The sequence below is a fragment of the Populus alba genome, chromosome 1, assembly GCF_005239225.2.
Source record: "Populus alba chromosome 1, ASM523922v2, whole genome shotgun sequence".
Classification (NCBI taxonomy): Eukaryota; Viridiplantae; Streptophyta; class Magnoliopsida; order Malpighiales; family Salicaceae; genus Populus; species Populus alba.
Window position 1 is genome coordinate 32,169,350 of NC_133284.1, and position 22,701 is coordinate 32,192,050.

General features: G+C 33.2%; 3 protein-coding genes and 1 pseudogene across 3 annotated transcripts; 2 read left to right on the top strand and 2 right to left on the bottom strand.

The window, feature by feature from the left end:
- LOC140955866 (uncharacterized) overlaps positions 1 to 22,701 on the top strand; it is a 41,997-nt pseudogene that overhangs the window by 8,646 nt on the left and 10,650 nt on the right.
- LOC118055606 (uncharacterized) lies at positions 861 to 4,076 on the top strand. Its single transcript, XM_035067562.1, has 3 exons — positions 861 to 1,067; positions 2,839 to 2,876; positions 3,715 to 4,076. The coding sequence occupies exons 1-3, from the start codon at positions 995 to 997 to the stop codon at positions 3,826 to 3,828; spliced, it is 225 nt and encodes a 74-aa protein (XP_034923453.1). The 5' UTR covers positions 861 to 994; the 3' UTR covers positions 3,829 to 4,076.
- LOC118055524 (protein PSY3-like) lies at positions 11,483 to 12,758 on the bottom strand. Its single transcript, XM_035067443.2, has 2 exons — positions 12,642 to 12,758; positions 11,483 to 11,817 (listed from the first exon to the last, which is right to left on the bottom strand). Exons 1-2 carry the CDS (start codon positions 12,724 to 12,726, stop codon positions 11,675 to 11,677), a joined length of 228 nt encoding a protein of 75 aa, XP_034923334.1. The 5' UTR covers positions 12,727 to 12,758; the 3' UTR covers positions 11,483 to 11,674.
- LOC118055520 (PHD finger-like domain-containing protein 5A) lies at positions 18,221 to 18,869 on the bottom strand. The gene has a single exon (XM_035067441.2). The coding sequence runs from the start codon at positions 18,737 to 18,739 to the stop codon at positions 18,407 to 18,409; it is 333 nt and encodes a 110-aa protein (XP_034923332.1). The 5' UTR covers positions 18,740 to 18,869; the 3' UTR covers positions 18,221 to 18,406.

Below are 22,701 nucleotides of genomic sequence, written 5' to 3' on the forward strand. Positions count from 1 at the left end.
AAAACTACCATGGTAATTGAAGAATACGACAAAGTTTTTTGACCCAGCTTGGTTTAAAGCTAGTTTTTGAATATTGACTGGATTATTTGGAATAACTTTTTTTAAAAAATAATTAAAATGATATTATTTTAATAAAAATAAAAAATAAAAGTTAACGGGTTATAATCAGGTTTTATTGGATTAATCGAATTACCTAATCATACTGAGTTTCTTTTTTTTTTTTACTCGATCTGGTTATCGTCTTAATTCTCAGTTAGATTCATCGGACTGGCCAAATTTTAAAGTTATGAACTACACCATGTCCATTAACTTTTTTTTTTTATCAAGTGAAGATAATTCTGATATAAAAATATAAATACTTATCCCAAAGTTGTAAAGTTTTAGATTAAAATATTTATTTTTAGATTGAAAATCATTTAGTAATGATAAATTGTTAATTAAGTGATCCAGAATTTAAAATTGTTTTCTAAGTTTACCCAATACATGACGCTCATGTGTTAATTAAGTAATAATTTTGATTTTATTATTTTAAATCGTATAAAAAAACTTGATTAAGAATACCCTTTGCAAATTAATAGCCTCAAACAATTCTTCAAATTACTAAAAAATAAAAATAAGTAGCAGACACATAAATAAAATAAAATTTATACCACAAGAACAACTTATATCTTATTTTATCATGCAATAATAATTATTTTTTAAAATATTTTTTATTTAAAAATAAATTAATTTTTTTATTTTTTTTTAAAATTAAATTTTTTATAGTATTTTTAAAACTATAAATAAAAATTAATTTTTAATAAAAAAAATTTAATTTCTTTTTATTAAAACCATTTGTAACACAATTTCAAACCGCCACAGCAATTAGAATCAGAAGAGACCGTAAAAAACAAGTCACTCACCACTGCTTAGACGGAGCTTGACAAACCTCGATAAGGTTTCAAACATCGGTCAATCAAATTCTTGCATAAACTAAAACACTCGCAATCCCGAAATGGCGAGGGATAGTTGTCTGGCTCGTATAACTGCGGGCGTTGCTGTTGGAGGGGCTATTGGTGGCGCCGTGGGTAAGTTCTCTCATCATAAACCCTAAAACATCTTCTTGTTCTAGTTTTTATCAATACCTGCGCGTCTTGTTATTGGGTGTGGTTCTTTAATGCTCCCTAAGTTGTTGTTATTTAAATTTCCAAAGTCCACCGATTTATCTTCTCATACAAACACACAAAATCCATAAACCAGTTGTCCTATAAATTTACGACTTCCATTGTATTACGCCTTGATTTGGGAAAGGGGGATCGAGGGAATGTTTCTTGATTGTGAGTGCAAAAGTTGATCTTTGAATGTCAATTTTTTCACTACTCTTTGGAATGCTTTGGTGAAAGAAATCATGTACCACTAGATGTAGACTGGTTTTAGGAGTACTGTAAAGGGCGTAATTTTAATGAAAAGACTGGGTCTAATACATCAAGACTTGAAATTTCAGGAGATGTGCAGATGGGGTTTATTTATTAGAAGGTATTAAATGGAAGTCACGGAATAGCTTGCAAAACGGGGACGCCCTTGATGATATTGCCGGGTGCCTAATAATGGTGGATTTCTTGATTCTAAACTGAGAGGCTCCCGTGTTCTTCAACTTAGAAGCTTGAGAAGTTTAATTAAAATAGCGTTGGTAACTTTTGTTGGTAACTAAAATAGCAGGGTCTCTAGAAGTGTTTGTTTGATGGAATTGGAAAAATTATAGTTGGACTAGAGTTGGTTAAAGAGAATGGTGACCGAAGTCTGTTAATTGTACTGTACGGGGAAAGATTTATAAAGAAGCAACAAGTCCACACTGAATTTAAGAAGATTGCATAGAGAAATAAAACAGCTAGATTGTAGCTTAAGGGGCTGTTTGTTTTGCGTCAACTATTTTCCTGCGAACACATTTTCTCATAAAATGAAATAGTTTACTTTGTGATTGTGACATGGAAAACAAACTGGAAAATATTTTTCAGCAACACTGGAAATTGTTTAGATGATTATTGATACAGGAAAATCAATTATATTTATTACCAAAGATAATTTATAACAAATTAAACATATAAATTTTTTTGTTTGATGGATACGTAAAGGATTTTTACTTTTATTTGGATTGTAATAAACTATTTGTTTATGAAATTTTAGAACATTAGGTTGCCAGCTTAGCCAATGACAATCATGTGTTTAAAAATACATCGACATAGGTTTTATAAAACGTTAAAATGCAATTTTATCATAATAGGAGATTTCATAGCCAAACACATGTCAATAAAAATAGATATATGAACAAAAGTTTACCATGACAACTACATGTCCAAAACCAGAAGAATAACTTAGTACATGTGAAAGTCATATTTCCATCTTAAACAAACATGCTTTAATTTTAGAACTTCATAGTGATAGGTAAGTTTGTAGCCAACAACTCAATGTAAACATTAAATAGAAAAACTGTAGGGTTATTGTAGCAATGACCTGCCTGCTGAGGGTAGCAACGTGGTCTAGGAACATGAACAAGGTTGTGGAAAACATAATATTCAAAATTCTAGCTTTAACTTCTTTGATGCAAGTTAAAAGTGTGTGCTTGTACAGTTTACACAATGGAACTTTAACTATCTTGGTGTGTGCTTTTGCACATCATATCTAGCCATGACCATTGATTTTCTCATTGATATGCAAAAAAGAAACATTGGCTAGTGGACAATCTTAATAAGATAGTTTCAATTCATACAAATCCAGTCTTATATATTCAATCTTTGGTTCACTGTTAAAACTATAGTTTGTTTTTGCTTCAACTATCCATCTAATATGATTTCTGTGCAGGTGCTGTTTATGGAACATATGAGGCAGTAAGGTATAAGGTACATCATCTGACCTGATACCAAAATTCACAATTTAGAGTGTGGAGACACCTTATTAAATGCCTGCTCTTGACCATTCATTGTTCTTTACTGAAATAGAAATATGTACCCTGTTGTCTTCTTTTTCTTTTGATTTATAGTCTGAGTGAATGAAATATTTTATGTTACTTAATGTGTTTCATATTGTGGATTCTAACTTGTAATTTCCATGCTTAAGTATGCGTGTAAAGTTATAAAGAGATGGAACAATGAGCATCAACTTGGAACTTAAATTTTATGATCATGGCTTCCCTTAAGTTCATGTTTGTATGCTCCTTTTCACTATGTGCATCCCCTCTATCCCCTGCCATAGATATGAAATAAAACAGAAGGTCAGAAACAGCCAGAATATAATGGCGTGCATTGGCTTTTGTCACCCTCATTTTTCTGTTTGGGCTGAGCCTGTGAGTTTAATCAGCCCTGAGATGCTTAGAAAGATCTGTTTCCTTGTGCCCCCAATTGTTCTGGCTTCTGGGTGTCTCTGTTTGCTTTCTGGAGTAGACTTTGTGAAACTAACAACTCTCAAAGGCCGTTGGTTGTTACTTGTTGTGTCATATGGTCCTGGTTGCCTTCAAAAAGATTTCTCACTGCCCAGTTAGTGAACATCTGCCCTATCTGCTATTTTTTATTTTATTAAAATACTATCCAAATTTTGATTTTTTTTTTTTTTGTTTATTTATGCAGATTATCTTGTTTTAGTTATGTTATGTTAAAGGAGTTTAAACTGAAGTCAATGCATTTTTCTTGGTATTCCATTGTAAGTGTTCATCAGTTAATTAATTAGTTTGGAAATATTCAGGTACCTGGACTTTTGAAGATCAGATACATTGGACAAACCACACTTGGCAGTGCTGCCATCTTTGGTCTTTTCCTGGGTGCTGGGAGCTTGATACATTGTGGGAAATCATATTGATTTGTTCTATTCAGAGCATCAAGAAATCAACTTTGTTCTGCACACAAGGATCTGTGCTTTCAACTTCACTTGCCTTTGAGCTGATGGATAGAACTTGTGGTAGCGATTAGTTGTTTTTTCAACATAAAATTTCCTATGATGTTATGGCTTTCAGAAACAGCTTAGCAGCAATTAGCCTTGCGAAATTTCTTGGTTATTGTCACTTTCACAGTTGTCTGGGTCCTTGATGGTTGCCTCTTTTTTTTTTTTGCCTCTCTCATAGTAGTAGTCTTTTCTTTAGATGTAAAACTTTATCTATGCCATTTCCATTGCCAATCCATAATTTGATTTACATGGCCAAAAGCTGTATTAGCACTCGTCTTTATAGTTTCGAAGAGAGCAAATGAAGATATAGCAGCAAAGATGTGGGAGCTGATCTCACCATGGGCTTGACCATAGGTTTTCATGGTCTGATATCGCCTTAGCACCTTCCGGTGAAGAAATGAAAGTTCGATTCTTTAGAACAATTATTTAGAGCGATGGGATTCAAGAAAAGAAGAAAACAATCTTGATCACCAAATTTATCCTGGGCTTAGCTTCAATAGGCAATTAGAGTTAAACATAAAAATGGTTGATATCATAAAAGACGCTTTCCGGGCATCATCAAGACAGATTGAAAATGCATCGATCAATCTGCAAACTACATTTTTAGTGCTTCGGATTTGGTAATAGCTTCGGTTTGGAATCAGATGTTTTGACCTGTGGTCTACTTTTCTTCTCCTTTTTTTTTCCTTTTCCAGCCAGCATTATACATTGTTCACACAAACAGCCATAAAATTTCACACAGAAATCTGTCTTTGACCTCTTCAGTTAAAATCTGCAAAGAATTTAGAAAGAAAAAATAATTCAGAATTTAACTACTTTAGAGACCTAATTGAGATGAAAAATATGTTAAGGACCTATTTGATTCTTAGCTATAGTACTGGGGGCTAATTTCGTGGTTTTGCCGTGCCCTGAAGTCTTCCCTATCAAAACTTAAGAGGAGAGGAGGCTGGTTTCCAAATCCACTTGTCCTTCAATCATGAAGGAGGTGAAATGGAAGGTGAGAACCTTGAGGAACACTCTGCTGCAGTCCAACCCGATAATGTTGAACATTACAATCAAAATCCTATAGTTGAAGAGTCAGCTGAGAAGATTGACAGTGTTAACAGTCAACAATCTTCACCAAGCTCTACTCTAGTGAAATTAAAAACCTTGGAAGACATATATGCAAGATGTGCATCATAGAACCTGAGAACTATCAAGACACTACAAGATTTAACAGTTTTACCGACGGAACTTTTCAAATAGAAGACGACGTCGGTGAATCGTTTGTCGGTAATTTTGTCCGTAATTCCATCGGTAATAATATTAGCGACGGATTTACTGGCGGAACAGACGCGTCGGTAATTTTTTTTTATTATCGATGATTTACCAACGGATTTACCGACGGAAATTTCCGTCGGTAAATCCGTCTGTAATTATTAAAAACATTTTAAAAAAAATTCATTTTATAAAATTATAAAATAATTAAATTAACATAAATCAACATTGTATAATATATACTCAAAATGCTTAGAAAAAAGAATAAGAAAATCAACTCAAACAAATTTGTAACAAATAAATAAAACAAAAAAATTAATTCAACTAAAAACTTCATATGAAAAAAATGAAGTTGCAATTGCTAAAAATTTAAAAATCCTATAAATAAATCAACTAAAAATTGATCTCATATGAAAAAAAAAAAAAAACTCACAACAACATTTATACAATTATTAAGAACAAAATCAATTAAAATTAAATAAAAAACAAATATAGTGAAAAATCATGAAAAAATAAGAAAAAAGAAAGATCTTACCTTAATATACTTGCAAGTGAAGCTAAGGAAAAAATTCGTGAAGCATATTAATTAAAAAAAAAACATACATACCCGAGCATAGGAAAAGAGAAGAGATGAGGAGAGAAACATATAGTGAACGCTTTACGACGGATAATTGAATATTAATATTTTTTAATTATTCCGTCGGTAATTCCGTCGGTAATATTTAATTTAAATTTTCAATTTCGTAAAAAGTTTTTAGAAACCGCCAAAAATTACCGATGATTTTCAATCCGTCGGTGATTCCGTCTGTAATATTTAAATGAAAATTTTAAATCAATTGAATTTTTTCAGAAAACCGCCAAAACACCCCGACGCATTTTCAATCCGTCGGTGATTTTGTCCGTAAAGTAAAACAATTAACAGTGCAATTGGAAGATGAACAGTTCTGGAGCTCTCTGTAAAATACCGACGGAAAAATTCCGTCGGTAATTCCCTTTGTAATTGACATGATGAACAGTGTTCACAGTTTACCAACGGATTTACCGACAAAATTATCGACGGAAAAATTCCGTCGGTAATTCCGTTGTAAAAAATGACACGTCATCTTTTTTTTTTTTGCTTTATTTTTTTTTCCACGGTAATTGGTATATACCGAGGGAATCTTTTAGTCTGTAAAATCCCTCGGAAATATTTCCGTCGGTAAAATCCCTCGGAAATTTACCGACGAAAATATTCCCTCGGTATTTCCGTTGGTATTTATTGATTTTCTGGTAGTGAGAAGCCTTTGGAGATAAAGCCTGGCAGGAGGCTATGAAGGAAGAATTGGAAGTGATAGAGAAGAACAATACTTGGGAGTTGGTGGAGAGACCAAGTGATAAACCTGTGATAGGAGTGAAATGGGTGTACAAAACCAAGCTACATCTTGATGGATCAGTTCAAAAACACAAGGCTCGCCTTGTAGCAAAAGGATATGCACAGAAATCCAGAATTGACTACAATGAAACATTTGCACCAGTAGCAAGGCTAGATACAATCCAGACTCTCATTGCACTTGCAGCATAGAAGGGGTGGAAATTGTTTCAATTAGATGTTAAATCAGCATTCTTAAATGGTGTTCTTAAAGAAGAAGTATATGTTGAGCTGCCTGAAGGGTTTGGAGTAAAGAATGCAGGACACAAAGTTTACAAACTAAAAAAGGCCTTGTATGGATTAAAGCAGGCACCGAGAGCCTGGTATAGTGAAATTGATACATATCTCTCTATGTGCAAATTTAAAAGGAGCACAAGTGAAGCTACTTTGTATACAAGATCAGACATGGAAGGTAATTTGATCATAGTCTCAATCTATGTTGATGACATTGTGTACACTAGCAGCAGTGAGAGGCTTCTCAGTGAATTCAAAAAGGAAATGATGCAGAGATATGAGATGTCTGATCTTGGACTTCTTCATCATTTTCTTGGCATGGGAATACTGCAAACCAATCGAGGAGTGTTTATTCATCAAGGGAAATATGCCAAATCTCTGCTTAGTAAGTTTAGACTTGATGATTGCAAACCAGTTTCCATTCCCCTTGCCACTGGTGAGAAACTGAAGAAGGTGGATGGAAGTGAGTTGGCTGATGAAGGTCCTTATAGAAAAATAGTAGGAAGTCTACTATATTTGACAGCTACAAGACCTGATCTAATGTATGCTGCAAGTTTACTATCACGGTTCATGACTGGACCTACCAAGATTCATATGAGAGCTGCAAAAAGAGTTCTAAGATATGTGCAAGGAACTCTCAGTTATGGGATTCAATATGTAAGGAATCAATCAACTACTCTCATTGGATTTTGTGATACAGATTGGGCAGGAAGTGAAGATGATAGCAGGAGTACTTCGGGCTATGCATTTAGTTTTGGAAGTGGAGCATTCTCCTGGTCTTCTGTGAAACAAAATACAGTAGCATTGTCAACTGCAGAAGCTGAGTATGTCTCAGCATCTGAAGCAACTGCTCAAGCCATTTGGTTACGGTTTGTTCTTGATAATTTTGGGGAAATGCAAGCTGAAGCAACATCTTTATTTTGTGATAACATGTCAGCAATTTCGATGGCCAAGAATCCAGTTTTTCATCAAAGAAAAAGACACATAAACAGGAAGTATTACTTTATAAGGGAGGCTCTACAAGAAGGAGTAATTAATGTCAAGTTCTATAGAAATGAAGAACAACTTGCAGACATCTTCACAAAGGTATTACCCAAAGACAAATTCAAGAAACTAAGACTAGATCTTGGAGTTAAATCAGTAAACAGCTTAGGAGAGGCTGTTGAAAGCTAAGCTGATTACTTGTGATTGAAATCCTTGAAGAAGAATACGTGGACTGTAGCAAGAAGGATGAAGAAGTTGCAGAAATTCTGTTAAAACAGTTAAAAAGGCAGTTAAAACCGTTATTTCAGTTATATTAGTTTTTACTGTTACAAAACTATTACAAATCATTCTTATATGTGTAAGAATCATGACACTCCATTAGTGGATGGATGAGATGATCTTGATTCCGAAAATAACGGAATCAGTTACATAAATTGTGTATAAAAACAGAGTTCTGCACTAATGGAACAGTAAGAAAAATTACAAAGGAATTACAAGCATTCTTCTTGTTCTTCTCTGCAAACACTTCTTCTTATAACCTGAAAATTCTACAGTTAAGGTATAGCATTCTACAAGATCATGAAGATCTTAAATGATACTCGCAATTCATTTGATGTTATGTACAGCAAAACTGCACCGGCCTTTATACACTATTCGACACGGTTAATTCACCGGTATCTGTGCACATGCAGGTCTTGCGAAGGGCCATCCATAAAGAGGACACCGATGAAGATGCTCTTAGTCGTGTGATCGTCACGCGTGCAGAGAAAGATTTGAAGGAGATCAAGGAGCTCTACCTGAAGAGAAACAACGTCTCTCTCGATCAAGCAGTAGCAGCAGACACGCATGGAGAATACAAGGAATTCCTTCTGACCTTACTGGGGAATGAGAAGAATTGATCAGCTCTAAACCACACATACAGAATGATGCGTTGTGTTGGCATCATCTGTATGGTCAAGAAGCTGCATTTCATTGGAATTTTTGGTCATCTTCATCCAGTCAAGCTTCAAATAATGAGAGCTTTATTCTTGTTCTCTTTGATTCAGAAATATTGTTGAGTAATTATAGTTTCTTTAGTTTTGGTTGTAAGAGACTCCGTCTCCCTTGTCGTGTCTTCGCTTATTATTGCCATGACTTTGTTCTGGTTCTGTGCCTTTCTTTAGCCAATCTTAATTAATAATATCAAATCAATTTCAAATATTAGAGATTCTAATTAATCGTCTAACCGAAGTTCCTTGCTCTGTCTCGGCAAATCCTCCAAGACTAACTTCTCCATTAATTAATTGGGCTGTTATGACGATTTTCATATATAGCAGACAAAGTGAATCGAAACCCCCAACTCACCCTAACGGCAAGGCAGAGAGAAGGTTTTGGTCATTGTCGAGGTCAGTTGTCAACGACGGCAGTAATTACTCGGTGAGTCACAACTCAGTGATTAATAAATAATTAAAAGCTAACCTGAATCCACTGGTTGTTGTTTCTTTTGTTTTATAGAAAAGAACTGATATAATTTTTATTTTTTTTCAAGTTATTAAAATAAATAGATATTAAAATTGGTAGAAAAGAAAATTAAAAAAAAATGAGATTTTAAAAAAAATTAATTTTATAAATTATTTCAAATAAAACAAATAATATATATATATATATATATATATATATCAAATCTGAAAGATAAAAAAATTTAAAAATAATGAAAATAATGAGGCAATTCTTCTAATTCTCTATCCTTTCTCTTCACTAAGTTCTTTGTTAAGATTAGTTATTAACATTTAAGATCTTCCCAACTGATCATGATGAACTTGATTGTTACTACCTGTATCGAAAAATTAAGGGAATTCCAGTGCCTGATGCAGTAAAAAATTGTAATCTTTGCGGTGATAAAAAACCTTGAGACTTGAGAGAGCCTTGGAGGATCTAACAAGGAGAACCTTTACATTTTTTACTCAATTAAAAGAGAGGAGTCTAATAATTCGAGAATGCGACATGGAGTTTGATGTAACGGGCCAGGTTACAAGGCATGGCTATCATGGCGACACATTTATAGCTAAACGGATCACGTAGATTGAAAAGAGATAAGGCTATAGAAATCCTATAGCTCGAAGAAGCACGATGATCGTTGGCTTATGCTAGAGTATAATCTTGATAGATCTTTGTTGTCGAATCCGAGGAACTGCGTCCTTCGTCGAACTTCAAAAAACAGAAACATTCTGACAACATTCTACTGGCGAAGAATGTTCTGACATCGTACTTCCATAGTGTGCCATATGGTTGTTGTAATACGATGAACAACAGAAACACAATAAAATTTGAGTCGTGCACATATACTGTTTTTAAGGATATATTCTCAGTACAAGGAAGCTCTTCCTGTAAAATAAGAGTTACAGAAACAGTTAAACCAAGATAAAAAATAAAAAAAAAAATAGTAAGCCTTGCAAACACATAAAAATATATATTATGGTTTTTTCAACCCACTTTGATGGTACAAGTGCATAGTAACACATGTAACAACTAAGCAGAAAATAAATTAGAAAATTAATGAGTTTTTACAATAATTTAAAAAATAAAATAGCTGCTAAAAAATCAAAGAGTTGTAGCTATTATAAAAATTTTAAAATAAAAAAGTTGTTAAAATTTTATGACAGTTTAAAAATTAATTTCAAGTGTTTAAAAAATTGTAGTTTAAGTTTAAATTACTATATTATATTAAAGTTCATTATGTAAACATTAGATAAAGATTTTATTCTTTTAATGTGAGATAAAAAACTCCATATATATTTTTATATTCATAAAAAAATAAATTGTTTTTTTTAATTGTAGAATAAATGATTTTTGAAATAGTCTTTATTATTTCAGATAATCATTTTATCACTTCTTTTTTTTTTAATCTTACGACTTTATAGCACTCTTTTCTCATGTTCTCAAATCTGGTTGGTTAAAACTTCCTCTTGAGATTGTCATGACATCATTACCCCCTTAATGCCAAGTTCCCTTTTTGACAATAATAATAATTATTATTATTATTTGTGGTTTGAGTAGTGCGCGTTGATGACTTTTTGGTTGTGATACAAATGAAAGTACTTGGGATTTGATGAAGAATATTAATTGTAGGGGATTTTGTGGATAACAGCATTGTATAGGAGAGGAATGGGATCTGTGTCGATTAACCTGTTGTAGTTTCGGTGAGTTTTTTTAGTATATCAGTGATTTTAACATCAATCTTCTTCTTCTTCTTTTCATCTACTGCTAATTAGCTCACGAGGGGTTTTTTCTGCTGCTAGTCCGACTCTTCTTTGCTTTCCGATGTGGATTGTGAATTATTATTTCTTATTTTAGTTTACATAATAGAGGGCAATGCTCCCCATATTCCCTGAATCCAACATTGAATTTCTTAGAATTTGAACTTTGAGACTTGCAATTAATGATCCTTAACCTGAAGTTCGAAACGACTGCCTTGCATGTCCCCTTACAGCCAAGTGAAATATTATTTTGTCGTCAACATATCCCCTTTGGGATCATATATGAATATAGAAATAATGTTTGATAGCACAACATTCCACACAGAGAAGATTAACTCGTATCATGCTTCGCATATGAAAAATCTTAAATAATTCTTGAAAATAATGGTTTACCGCACCGAAGTACGTGAGCCCATGCTGAAGCTATATGCACTTGACATGACACAGCAACTTGAAATTAAGAAAGATGACGATTATTAAATAAGGAAGCTAAGGCGCCTTAGAGAATACATGTTTAGCTGGCAAATGAGTATAAATCAGCTACCTTGAAGTACAAAACGTGAGCGGTGTTATTTATTCAATATATATTTAGGTTAGAATCCAAAATATTAGATAAAGAAAGCATCACAGAATCTCTCAGCCTTTACGGCCACCGCCGCCCGCTGCCACCCCAGTTCTTGTTTCTTTGTGAAGGATCGTGCCCACGGTTTGCTACTGGGTCACCGTAATCGTTCAGTGTAGTAGTCTTCAAGGACCTCCCCTTTATAGCCAAGGCCATTTCGTTATCTGCATGCACAATAACACATTTAATTATTGGAAACCTTTAAGTCAACACCAGACCCATAGTTTAAATCACTAAGAACAAATTCTCTTCATTTCCCAGACTTGTTTCGGCCTAAATCAAATCAACTTGTTATAATAATAGTTATTATTATTATCATGTATGATGTATCCTCTGTGTGGTGTGGTAAGAAAAAAACCAAGGATGTTGTCTCTTATGAAAGTGCTGTGAGATAAGTGTAGTAATATAATGATAATCGCTAATAAATATTAAGCAGGATTAACATGTATCGATGCAGAGCAGACCATGCACACAGAATCTAGCTGGCCTTTGCACACATTACAATAATAACAATCTTATTAACCATAGATTAAGACGTAAAAAACAGGCATCCCATTGATTTAATTTCCTGGAATCTGAGTTGCACTGGACTTGATTAACTCCTCTGTTCACCTTAAACACAAGGAAAGTCTTGGGAGCTTCTCTGCATGCTAAGGAACAGCAATTCGATTCATGGCTCTAAATCTTATATGCGCGTGTGTACACGCATCACCACACTTGACACTACAAACTGGACCCTTTAGTGTAGCAACAGAAAATCTCGCTTCTTTAAGGACTTTCATAGCTAATTAAGAGTGCAGAAACCTTAGCTAGCCAAAAGGGTCATATCCTGATATCGCGATATCAGGTAAAGCGATGACAGGATCATGCAATGGTCAAGAAAGTTTGGACCAGATGTGGGAAGTACACACACACACACACACACACACACACGATCGATGACCCGTATTATGCACGCTCTATAACCAATAAAACAGAAGAAACATACCTGAGAATGAAATGGTGATTCGAGCTGAAGATATTACAGCAAAGACAAGAAGGAGACACAAACACAAGCGAACTCCAAATGCCATCTCTCGTCTCTCTCGATCGAGTTGATGCTGAAACTACTAGTGACTGCAAAATGGCAGGTTGACAACGCTCTCTATTTATAGAACAACGAATCTTGCGAGGACGCCACGTGGCAGATAATGAATGCTAATGAGAGTTGACGTTTTAAAAACCGTCGGATCCCACTTTCTGATATCTGTAGTGGGTGCATCGGTGCCGTTCAGGTTTTGGTCAATGGGGTTGCTGTCGCTTCCTTTACCAGATAAATAATTAAGAGGCTTTGCTTGCTTTTAATTTACAGTCAATTTTCTAATTATGATTTTATTTTGCATTTCCCATTTCACCAAAAAAAAAAATATCCATCATGAAATAATAGATAAAAATAAAAGTAAGATTGCACATAAACAGATTATATAAAAGACTAGACACTTGACCCGCGCGATGCCGCGGGTCATTTTTTTTGCATAAAAAATATTAAAACAAATAAAAATTTAAAATTTTTGAGTTTTTCTGCAAAGTTATACCCAAGAAACTTGGGTTTGACTGCAACGTTTGACCTAAAAGTAATATAATAAAATTAAACTTGCATGACCCAAATTTAAGTGAGCCTGGCTGCAACACTGGACCCAAGAATATTGGATGTAGGTCTAGATATAAGGTCGTGTCATAAAAGTGTGATAATTAAATAGATTGATTAAAAAAAACAAAGAAAAAAAATCATCAGAAAGGAAAAAACTAATGAAGAAAAAGAAAAAAATTGAATTAATTGGGTTAACCTTTCAAACCAGGTTATCCCGTAAAACCTGGGATTCATATCATGAAAGTTTGATCACTAAATAGAAAAACAAATGACGGGTTTACCCAAAATTAACTGGGTTAACCCATCAAACCAAGTTAACCCGTTAAACCTAGGACACGTGTCATGAAAGTATGAAAATCTGATAATTAAATAAAAAGAAAATTAACTTTAACAAACTAAACTAAATGAAAAAAATAATTTGTCAAATCAGGCTAACCCATCAAACCCGAGATCCGTATCATGAAAATCTGATAACTAAATAAATAAAAAAAATAACATTAACAAACTAAATCAAACAAAAAAAATTCATTAAAAAAAATTAAAAAGAAAAAAAAGGAAAAAAATAGTTATATAATATAATATAATATAATACAATATAATAATATTTATATTTATAATTATAATATAATAATTATAATAATATAATATATTAATAAGTAAATATATTAGTAAAAGGCGTGACATGCCTGCGCGATGCCGCGGGCTCGTGGCATGCTTGTGCATTATTGTGGATTTGTGAAAAAAATCATATAAAAAAAATGTTACCATTCACGATATTTTAAAGGAAAAAACTACAAAACTATATTCTTAACCAGCTCAATATTAAAAAAAAAAATCGACAAAAAAATTATAAAAAAAACACAAAAAAATGAAAAAAAGAAGATGACAATTTTGGAAGAAAAAAAGCAAAAAACAAATAATAAAAAATGGAAAAAAAAAACATGTGGGGAAAGTTAAAGCTAAATTTTCAACCAGCTAAATATTAAAATCATTTAAGAAAAACACTGTAGCAATCTATAGTGTTTTGTGAGGAAATATACAATTATAATTTTCAACCAGCTCAATATTAAAAAAAAATCAATAAAGATAATTTTGACAAATATAAAAAATAAAACGAAAGGAAAAAAAAAAAAACATCCATGGAAACACTATAACAATCTAAAGTGTTTCATGAGAAAATCTACAGTTTTAATTTTTAACCAGCTCAATATCAAAAACAATAAAAACGACAAAGACCATTTAAAAAAAAACATAACAAAACAAAGCATATGGGAAAACACTGTAGCAATCAATGATGTTTTAAGGAAAAAAAGCTAAATTGTTAGCCGGTTTAGTATGAAAAAAATAAATTTGACAAAAACATATTTGAAAAAAAAACATGTGGGGAAACACCGTAGCAAGGCAAAAATCATGTGGGAAAACACTATAGTAATCTACAGTGTTTTAAATAACTACAAAGCTAAATTCTCAATCAGCTTAATATAAAAAAAATAAAATCGACAAAGATAATTCTGAAAAAAAAAATTATTTAATAAAAAACCATGTAGAGAAATACTGCAGCAATCTAGTGTTTTAAAGAAAAAAAATTAAAAAACTAAATTATCAATCAGCTCAATAGTAAAAAAATAAAATCAACAAAAATAATTATGAAAAAAAATATATAAAGAAGAAAGACAATTTTGGGAAAAATTTAAAAAAACAAAAAAAAAACGTGGGGAAAGCTAAAGCTAAAGCTAAATTCTCAACCAACTCAATATTGAAAAAATAAATTCGACAAAGATAATTTAAAAAAAAAACATGTGGGGGAAACACTGCAGACAAACAAAAACCATGTAAGGGAAACACTGTAGCAATCCATAGTGTTTTTTTTTTTTAAAAAAAAAAAAGCTACAAAGCTAAGTTCTCAACCAGCTCAATATAAAAAAAAAAGCTGACAAAGACTATTGTTTTTTAAAAAATTCAATTTTGGGTAAAAAAAATGAAAAAAAAAAACATGTAAAAAAAAAGAAACAAAAGCGAGAAAAAAAAACACGCAGGGAAAGCTACAGTGTTTTAAAGAAAAAACCAAAAAAACTAAAATTTCAACCAGCTCAATAACAAAAAAAAATAAAATCAACAAAAATAATTCTAAAAAAAAACACAAAAAAAACTGCTACAGAAGAGAAAAAAGATATTATAATATATAATAATAATATAATATAATATAATAATAATAATAATAATAATTATTATTATTATATTAAGTATAATTAAAAGGCGTGGGGAAGCTACAGTATTTTCCCCACGCCTTTTAGAGTTCTTTAATATCTATTTCATTAACATATTGAAAGCAAGAATTCCTGCATAATACTGATCCCATGTATTTATACTCTTATTATTTTTGTCGTGTATAGAGAAGTCTTAATAAAAAAATGATTGCGTGGATGATTATAATTAATTTATTTATAAATACTCTAATCTCAATCCAGACGGTTTATTAATTTATTGGATCTGAAAAACAGATTTAGTATCGATAAACGAAAATTATAAAAATACAATTAACATAATTATCATTCAATGGCAATTAGTATAAGACACATCAATGAACATTTGGTTAATTCAGTGACTTAATTACAGGTATAATTTAACTAATATATAATTGATTTCATAGTATTTCCATAATTGGATGTTTTTAAACCTCAAATCACTGCTGCAATGGCGTTCTTCTCTTCAAACTCCACGTTTCCTTCATGTCCAATAAAAATATCATTTTCAATTCAATTTAGTTTTTATTAAAAAAAAATCAAATTATTTTTTTAAAAAAAAACACCAAAATTGTTTCAAACCGACCCGTTTCAGCTCAGTTCGGTTTGATTTTTTAGGATAAAAACCACTGCAAACCAGTTTGGTTTGATTTTTCAGTTTAACTCGGGTTTTTTCTGGTTTGGATCGATTTTTTTTCGGTTTGGGTTCTATTTGGTTTGGTTTTTTCAGTTTTAGACTTATAAAACTAAAACCAAACTAGTTGGTTTTTTTAAAATTTTAATTGATTTAATTAAATTTTTTTTCATTTCAGTTTTTTCTATTTTTTTATAGTATTTTCAATTTAATCAGTTTATCATATCTTTTCTCACCCCAACACCTACTTCTACTCATGAAAGCGGCCATAATGGTATCGTGCATGCAATGTAGCTTGTCAGTGCTATGACGCTTGGCATGGAACAAAGAAGGTGCTTGTGTTGAGATTAAAGTCCTAACCTCACATTAAAAACTATTTCTTCGTGCATTGTTGACTTGGCTCCGTGATGTCGACAGCATCTTGACTGCACACACACAGCTGGGTTCGTACATTATTTCTTTTTTTAGTAACATCGGGGCCAGAAGTCACAATTCATTCCATGAGCAGCTTGCTTATTTAATCGTAGCTGAGCAGTATGGAGCACTAAAATGTGCACAGAAGAGACCATCAAGCACCAAAACACATCTTAGGAAAAAGATCATTTGATAATGTGGTGCTGAGTATCTGAGATATGTTTCGAAAATCTGCAAAGAGAGGTCAACAAAGCGCTACAAAGTTTTTGCACAGATGCATGCATAACTTGTTCCCCTTCTTGGTATTTTTAGCAACGGTACGTACGTTTTCGAGACTTCAATATGCTTACATTTGTACAAGAACTTGTAACATTACCTTTGCTGACCAAAATCAGCTTGGTTTTAAAGGCCACAATGGTTCAACAGATACACACGCACGCGTAGAATGTCACATTGTCCTACGGTGAGACTTAGTCTAACAGGAGATAGGGTCAAAAAACCATGTATATTAATCCAATAGTTTAAGCTGCTAAATGATATTTTAAAATATAATTTATATTATTTTAAAATGATATCGTCACCGTTAAAACAAAAAAAGAAAGAAAAGAAAAGCAGAAATAAGGCATTAATTTCTCATCCGCAAAAGGATTTCACATCTACGTACAGTCATCAAGAATTGGAGTATTCGCGTAAAACTACAAGCCCCTCTGTTGCATGTCCGATCATGACACTCTGCAGTGTCCTGAAGGGATGGCATCGGTGGGACAACAGTGAATGGCGGGATGGATGTATGTTTCTGTATCCAAGGTCAAAATATTCTCTCCGCCCCACTAGCAAGAAATGCGTCATCTGATGAGGGCCAAGACTAGGGGCACTACCATCATGTAGTGCAGCCACAAAGCCAGAAGAAAATTCGCAGCGACTGCCATCTGGTCAGTCTGGTGCTGTGAATAAAAAGATCAATTCAAATGCAGTTCAATGTAGCGATGGTCCACTTCCACAACTAGGAAAAACAGAAGGCTCTCTGCCTACGCATCAACGATCAAAGCAAATAAATGGACTTGAAATTTGGTTTCTATAATGATTCCTGTCCTTTACAGTCAACAATCCTGCTCTTGCCTTCTCGCTGGTTTAGGACACAGGCATTGAGGACCGTACATGTTGCTGGTAGACAACCAAAAAGCTTGATCCAGAGAACACTCATGTCACCAGCAATGTAGTTGTCATAGCCAAATTCTAATCGAAGTTGGCCAGAAATCACATATCCTAACGCTCCTGCTCCCCTGGACATGATCGCCGGAGAGGATAATATTAAGCAAAGAGCGATGGCAATACTAGCAAAATTTATGTCTACAGAAGGCAAGAGAACTAGTAGAAAGTGATAAACACAGCCTAATCTACAGAAAAAACATAATATTAACCCGTTGAGGCCCAGTTAAGAAAATAATACTACTCACAACACAGAGCCAAAAACAGGAGTTCACGTGATCAACTTGAACAAAAGATAATACAAGTGAATTCGATTAGACATACTGCCAAGGACAAAGGAGCAGAAATATTTGCCAGCATGCTTAGAAATAAGTCGACGTTAATAATTAGATTATAAACAGCAAGCTAAAATTCATGAAATCACAAAAGACTAGACATTGCTCCAATACAATCCAGGTCCATTGCATTAAGAAACAACTTCTCTTCAGGAATCAATATTGTTTTCAACACAACTAGAGGTAATATCAGCAGATACAATCTCAAGACCTAAAAAACTGTTTCAACATTTTAGATTGCGGGCGCCAGATAGGAAAAAAGGCACTACAGATGTCATCCACTGCTCATCATCTTTTCTTAAATCCATATTTCTTACGTTCATAGAACAGATCTGTTTTGGCACTCCCTAAATTAACAATTTTTGGACACCCATCCCTATCCTTCTCCTGCTGAGTGCACTCTTTGCAATAGTAGGCATCAGAGATTCCCACTCCTCCGCAAATAACACATCGACCTTGGAAGGATCCATAGTTGCACTCATCACAAACTCGCACAAGTGTGCAAGGACGCACATAGGAGTCGCAGATTACACATTTTCCATCACACTTCTCACAAAGGCGTCCAATAGCAATTCCTGGCTGCTTCCGGCACATAATCAAATCAGGATGATGCTTGGCCATGATCTCTTCAAGATCTTAGAGTTGCCGCGTGTACCTGTGACTACCACAATGTAAATGGACGTCAAAGCATGGGGTATATTGCATTTGGTAAAAACGAAAATCACCCTCCTAATCATAACAAAAATAAACTATATATTCACAGGGAGAAAACTGACAGCATCAAACAAAACATACTCTTTCGTTGTTCTGAGATTAACCGGAGAATTTCCACAACTCATATTGGCATATAAAATGCAAACTAAATCAAAAATAAAGAAAATACAAGTTAACTAAGTAAATGAAAGGAAATGAAAAGCATAAACAAGATATTAATGAAAGCAAAACTTAAAAATTACAAAAAAATATAAAGAGAGAAATAAAAAGGATGAGCTTGATCTGAACAACCAAGCCTCCAAATACATGGCAAATGCCTCCTTTTATAGGCCAAAATTCGGAATTATTGATTTGATGACTAATTGTTAAGTGGGTGGCCAACTTTTGACTTGGTGAAAATCCCTATCTTCTTGTCTGAATAAAACAAAAATGCTACCATCCGAACTGGGTCCACTGGAAAACATGAAAGTTGTAGGAAATTGACTCAGCTTTTCAGGAAAAAAATGGAGGTCATTTGGACTTCTAGAACTCCAAATATTGGCCAAACACTGAACAGTGTTCGGGCTGTAGGACAGATTCAGACTTCTCCGTTGTTGCTATAATTTGGACTTGAAAACAGCCTTCTTAGATCTTTATAAAAACATGAAAGTTGTAGGCCTATGTCTTACCAAATTTGTGTAAAAATTTAAGATCATTTGGACATCTAGAACTCGAGATATGACCCAATTACCGAACAGTGTTCCAGTTTGGACTACAGCAACATCTCTTTTCTAAACTTCACCCTCTCTTTATCTTCACAAATTTCAGTAGTTGAATTCATCAATCAATCCTTTGATTTATGTGATATGCCTGCATTTAAGATGAACATTTACCATATATTAAGGCATTTTATAGTATTAGACTTGTTATTATAAAACATGTTTTAGTTAAGGAGTTATTGATACTTTAAGTGCAAAATGATGCTATAAAACCTTGATAAATATATACTTTTAAGTACTAATCACCCCCCCAACCAGCTTATTACTAGTCCCTAGTAATCAAAGCGTTAAAATAGAAAAACAATTTGCAAGTTCCACAAAGCAAGGCATTCTTCATTCAACTTACTTTAATTTATCCAGATAAACAAACTCTCATTAAATTTATATATCTGCTCAATACCTCTTAAACAAGATATTACTAAACCTTTCTTTTGTGCTCAAAATATCAACATATAGTTATGGGGCTTTACTTGGAAGAAAAACAAATTTTTGTTCTAATGTTTAAGGCTAACTTCCTTAGGTTGGGATTATTTTTTTTTCTTTCTTTTATTTATTTATTTATATACACATACAACTTGAAACACAATGTATCTTTAACCCATGTAATGAGTTTTAGGCTAATGACTCCAAGACTAGTTGGTCTTAGGGCATTAGGTGTTGAGACACCCCTACGAGCTTAGCAACTCGGGTTGCAGATACTGATACGTAGATAGTGCAATGTTTGATTCCCTTAAGCTTTTCTCCTCAACCCATGTAACAAGCGTTGGGCCAATAGCTCCCAAGTCAGTTGCCTTTAGGGTATTAAGTGTTAAAACACCCCTTCGGGCTTAATTGCTTAGGTTAGGGAGGCTACGAAACCAAACTTATCTACCTTTTTATTATCATTATTTTTTTTTTTTTTTACAAATTATGTACTATCCCTTTCTCTTAGTTGTTACCTTTAACAAAAGAACATAAATAATGTAATAATCCAATGTGCAACCCACAATCATATGTTAAAGTGTGTGTGAAAATGAAGATTTAAAAATACTTGTTAAATGAGCATATGAGCAAAATCAAGTGCTACCAATACGAGAGTTTGTAAACCTGAATATTTCAAGAAGTATTCTGATAGACCCTGTTAAGAATGTTTACTAAGATGCGTCTCAAGAGTCACTTTTAACAAAAGAACTCATTTTACTCTGTCATCCTAGTAACAACAGTTTTGCAAATAGTTTATGAAATAGAAAACACAGTTTTTTGTTTTTAATTATCAACTACTACCCTTTCCCCCCCAACCAAAATGAGACATTGTCCTCAATGTCTTCAGGTAGAAAGATAGAGTATAGAAGACATCACCTGAAATAGGAAACACTAACAAACCTGAAACACACTTAAACAAATATAAGAAACAACAAAACACAATAATAAAATCAAAAGACGCAAATATTTATAGATGAGAAATTGAAAATGCAATCACACCACTTATATGTAGGCCAGTCATAATCTCACACACTCTCTCTCTTTATTTATTTATTTATTTATTTTGAAAAAACATGTCTATATACAGGTATTTGTGATTGTGGCTCACGTCTTTCCTTGGTTTTACATCCAAAAACGGCTTAAACGCCCTCTATGGGTTAGGGATAGGCTTCCCATCTAGTTTTCTTAAAAACTAGCAAACAGGGTCTTTTTTAGTCAGATTCCCAAGACTAAGTCGAGCATGTTCTTTATGGAATTATGGCCATAAATCATAAATTGCATGATGCACATCTCCATTAGGGTGCGTCTCAAGAGTCAATAGAAGATTATCTAAAGACCCCTTACTCAGGCCATCCTTAATGAATTGTATTTTATCTTCACGATTTACAGATACCATTCCTAAAGAACGACATGTTGCATTACAAGTCCATCTGGCACATCTGTGACAGACTTTCAATTGTTTTGCACGACGTTTCTTTGCAAAAGTGCTTTTACTTGTTCCAGACATGTGTGAAATGAAAGAATTGAAGGACTCACCTGATAATCAGACCTTTACTTCAATCAGCCAACGAATATCTTCAGGAATTTCATGGTTCATTAACAACCTCAATCTTTTACACCTAACACGGTAAATTTTTGTAATCGCATTCTGAGGCAGAGCAAGAAAATATTTTTTCAATTTTTCAAGAGTGGTGTCCATTTTCAAATGAGAATTGGATGAGAGATTCAAAGAAAGAAGAAAGAGCAGAGAATTGCACAAATATATACACAGATATCAGTAATAATGGGAAACTGAAAGAACCGACTTAAAAGTCACGAAGTACCGTTATCCGCCATTTGACCGGGGTGAGAGAAACTAGCAAAACAAAAGTCACACCAAAAAGGAACACAAAAACAAAAAAAATGTGAGAAAAACAAAATAATCAACCTTTATCTACAAGATCATTCAAACCAATGGATTCATTTTCACTAGGAAACTCATCAAAGTAAGCTTTCAAACGATGTCCATTTACCTTCAAAACATTGTCATTCTTTGAATTCTCAATATCAAGGGCCCTATAAGGATACACATGTTTCAAAATAAATGGACCGCTCCATCGTGATCTTATTTTTTCAGGAAATAAATGGAGTCGAGAATTATAAAGCAAAACTTTTTGACCAGTATCAACTTTTTGACAATTTTCACAATTTTTGCAAAATGCATGTGTGTCCTTGAACATGGTGGGCCAATAAAATCCATTTTGTAAGATTTTTGCAGTCGTCTTTCTTGATGAGAATTGACTCCCACATGCTTTAGAATGACAAAGTTTAATGACACTACTTACCTCATTGTCAAGAATGCATCTTTGAAATTTTTTATCAGGATAATATTTGAATAAGTTAGGGCCATCCCAATAAAAGTTCTTCACTTCGTTCAAAAACTTTCCTTTATCTTCAGTACTACAGTGAGCTGGCAAATCTCCTGAAGCAAGAAAATTGATATTTTTAGCAAACCAAGGCATTGAATTAGAAGAAAGTAAGGATTCGTCAGGAGAGTAATCATCGATTCGTGGGATGTTAGATGTCAAATCTGTTGTCACTTTTGACAAAAGATCGGCATCAACATTTTTTGTGCCTTTTTCATCCGTGATTTCTTCCTGAGAATAAATC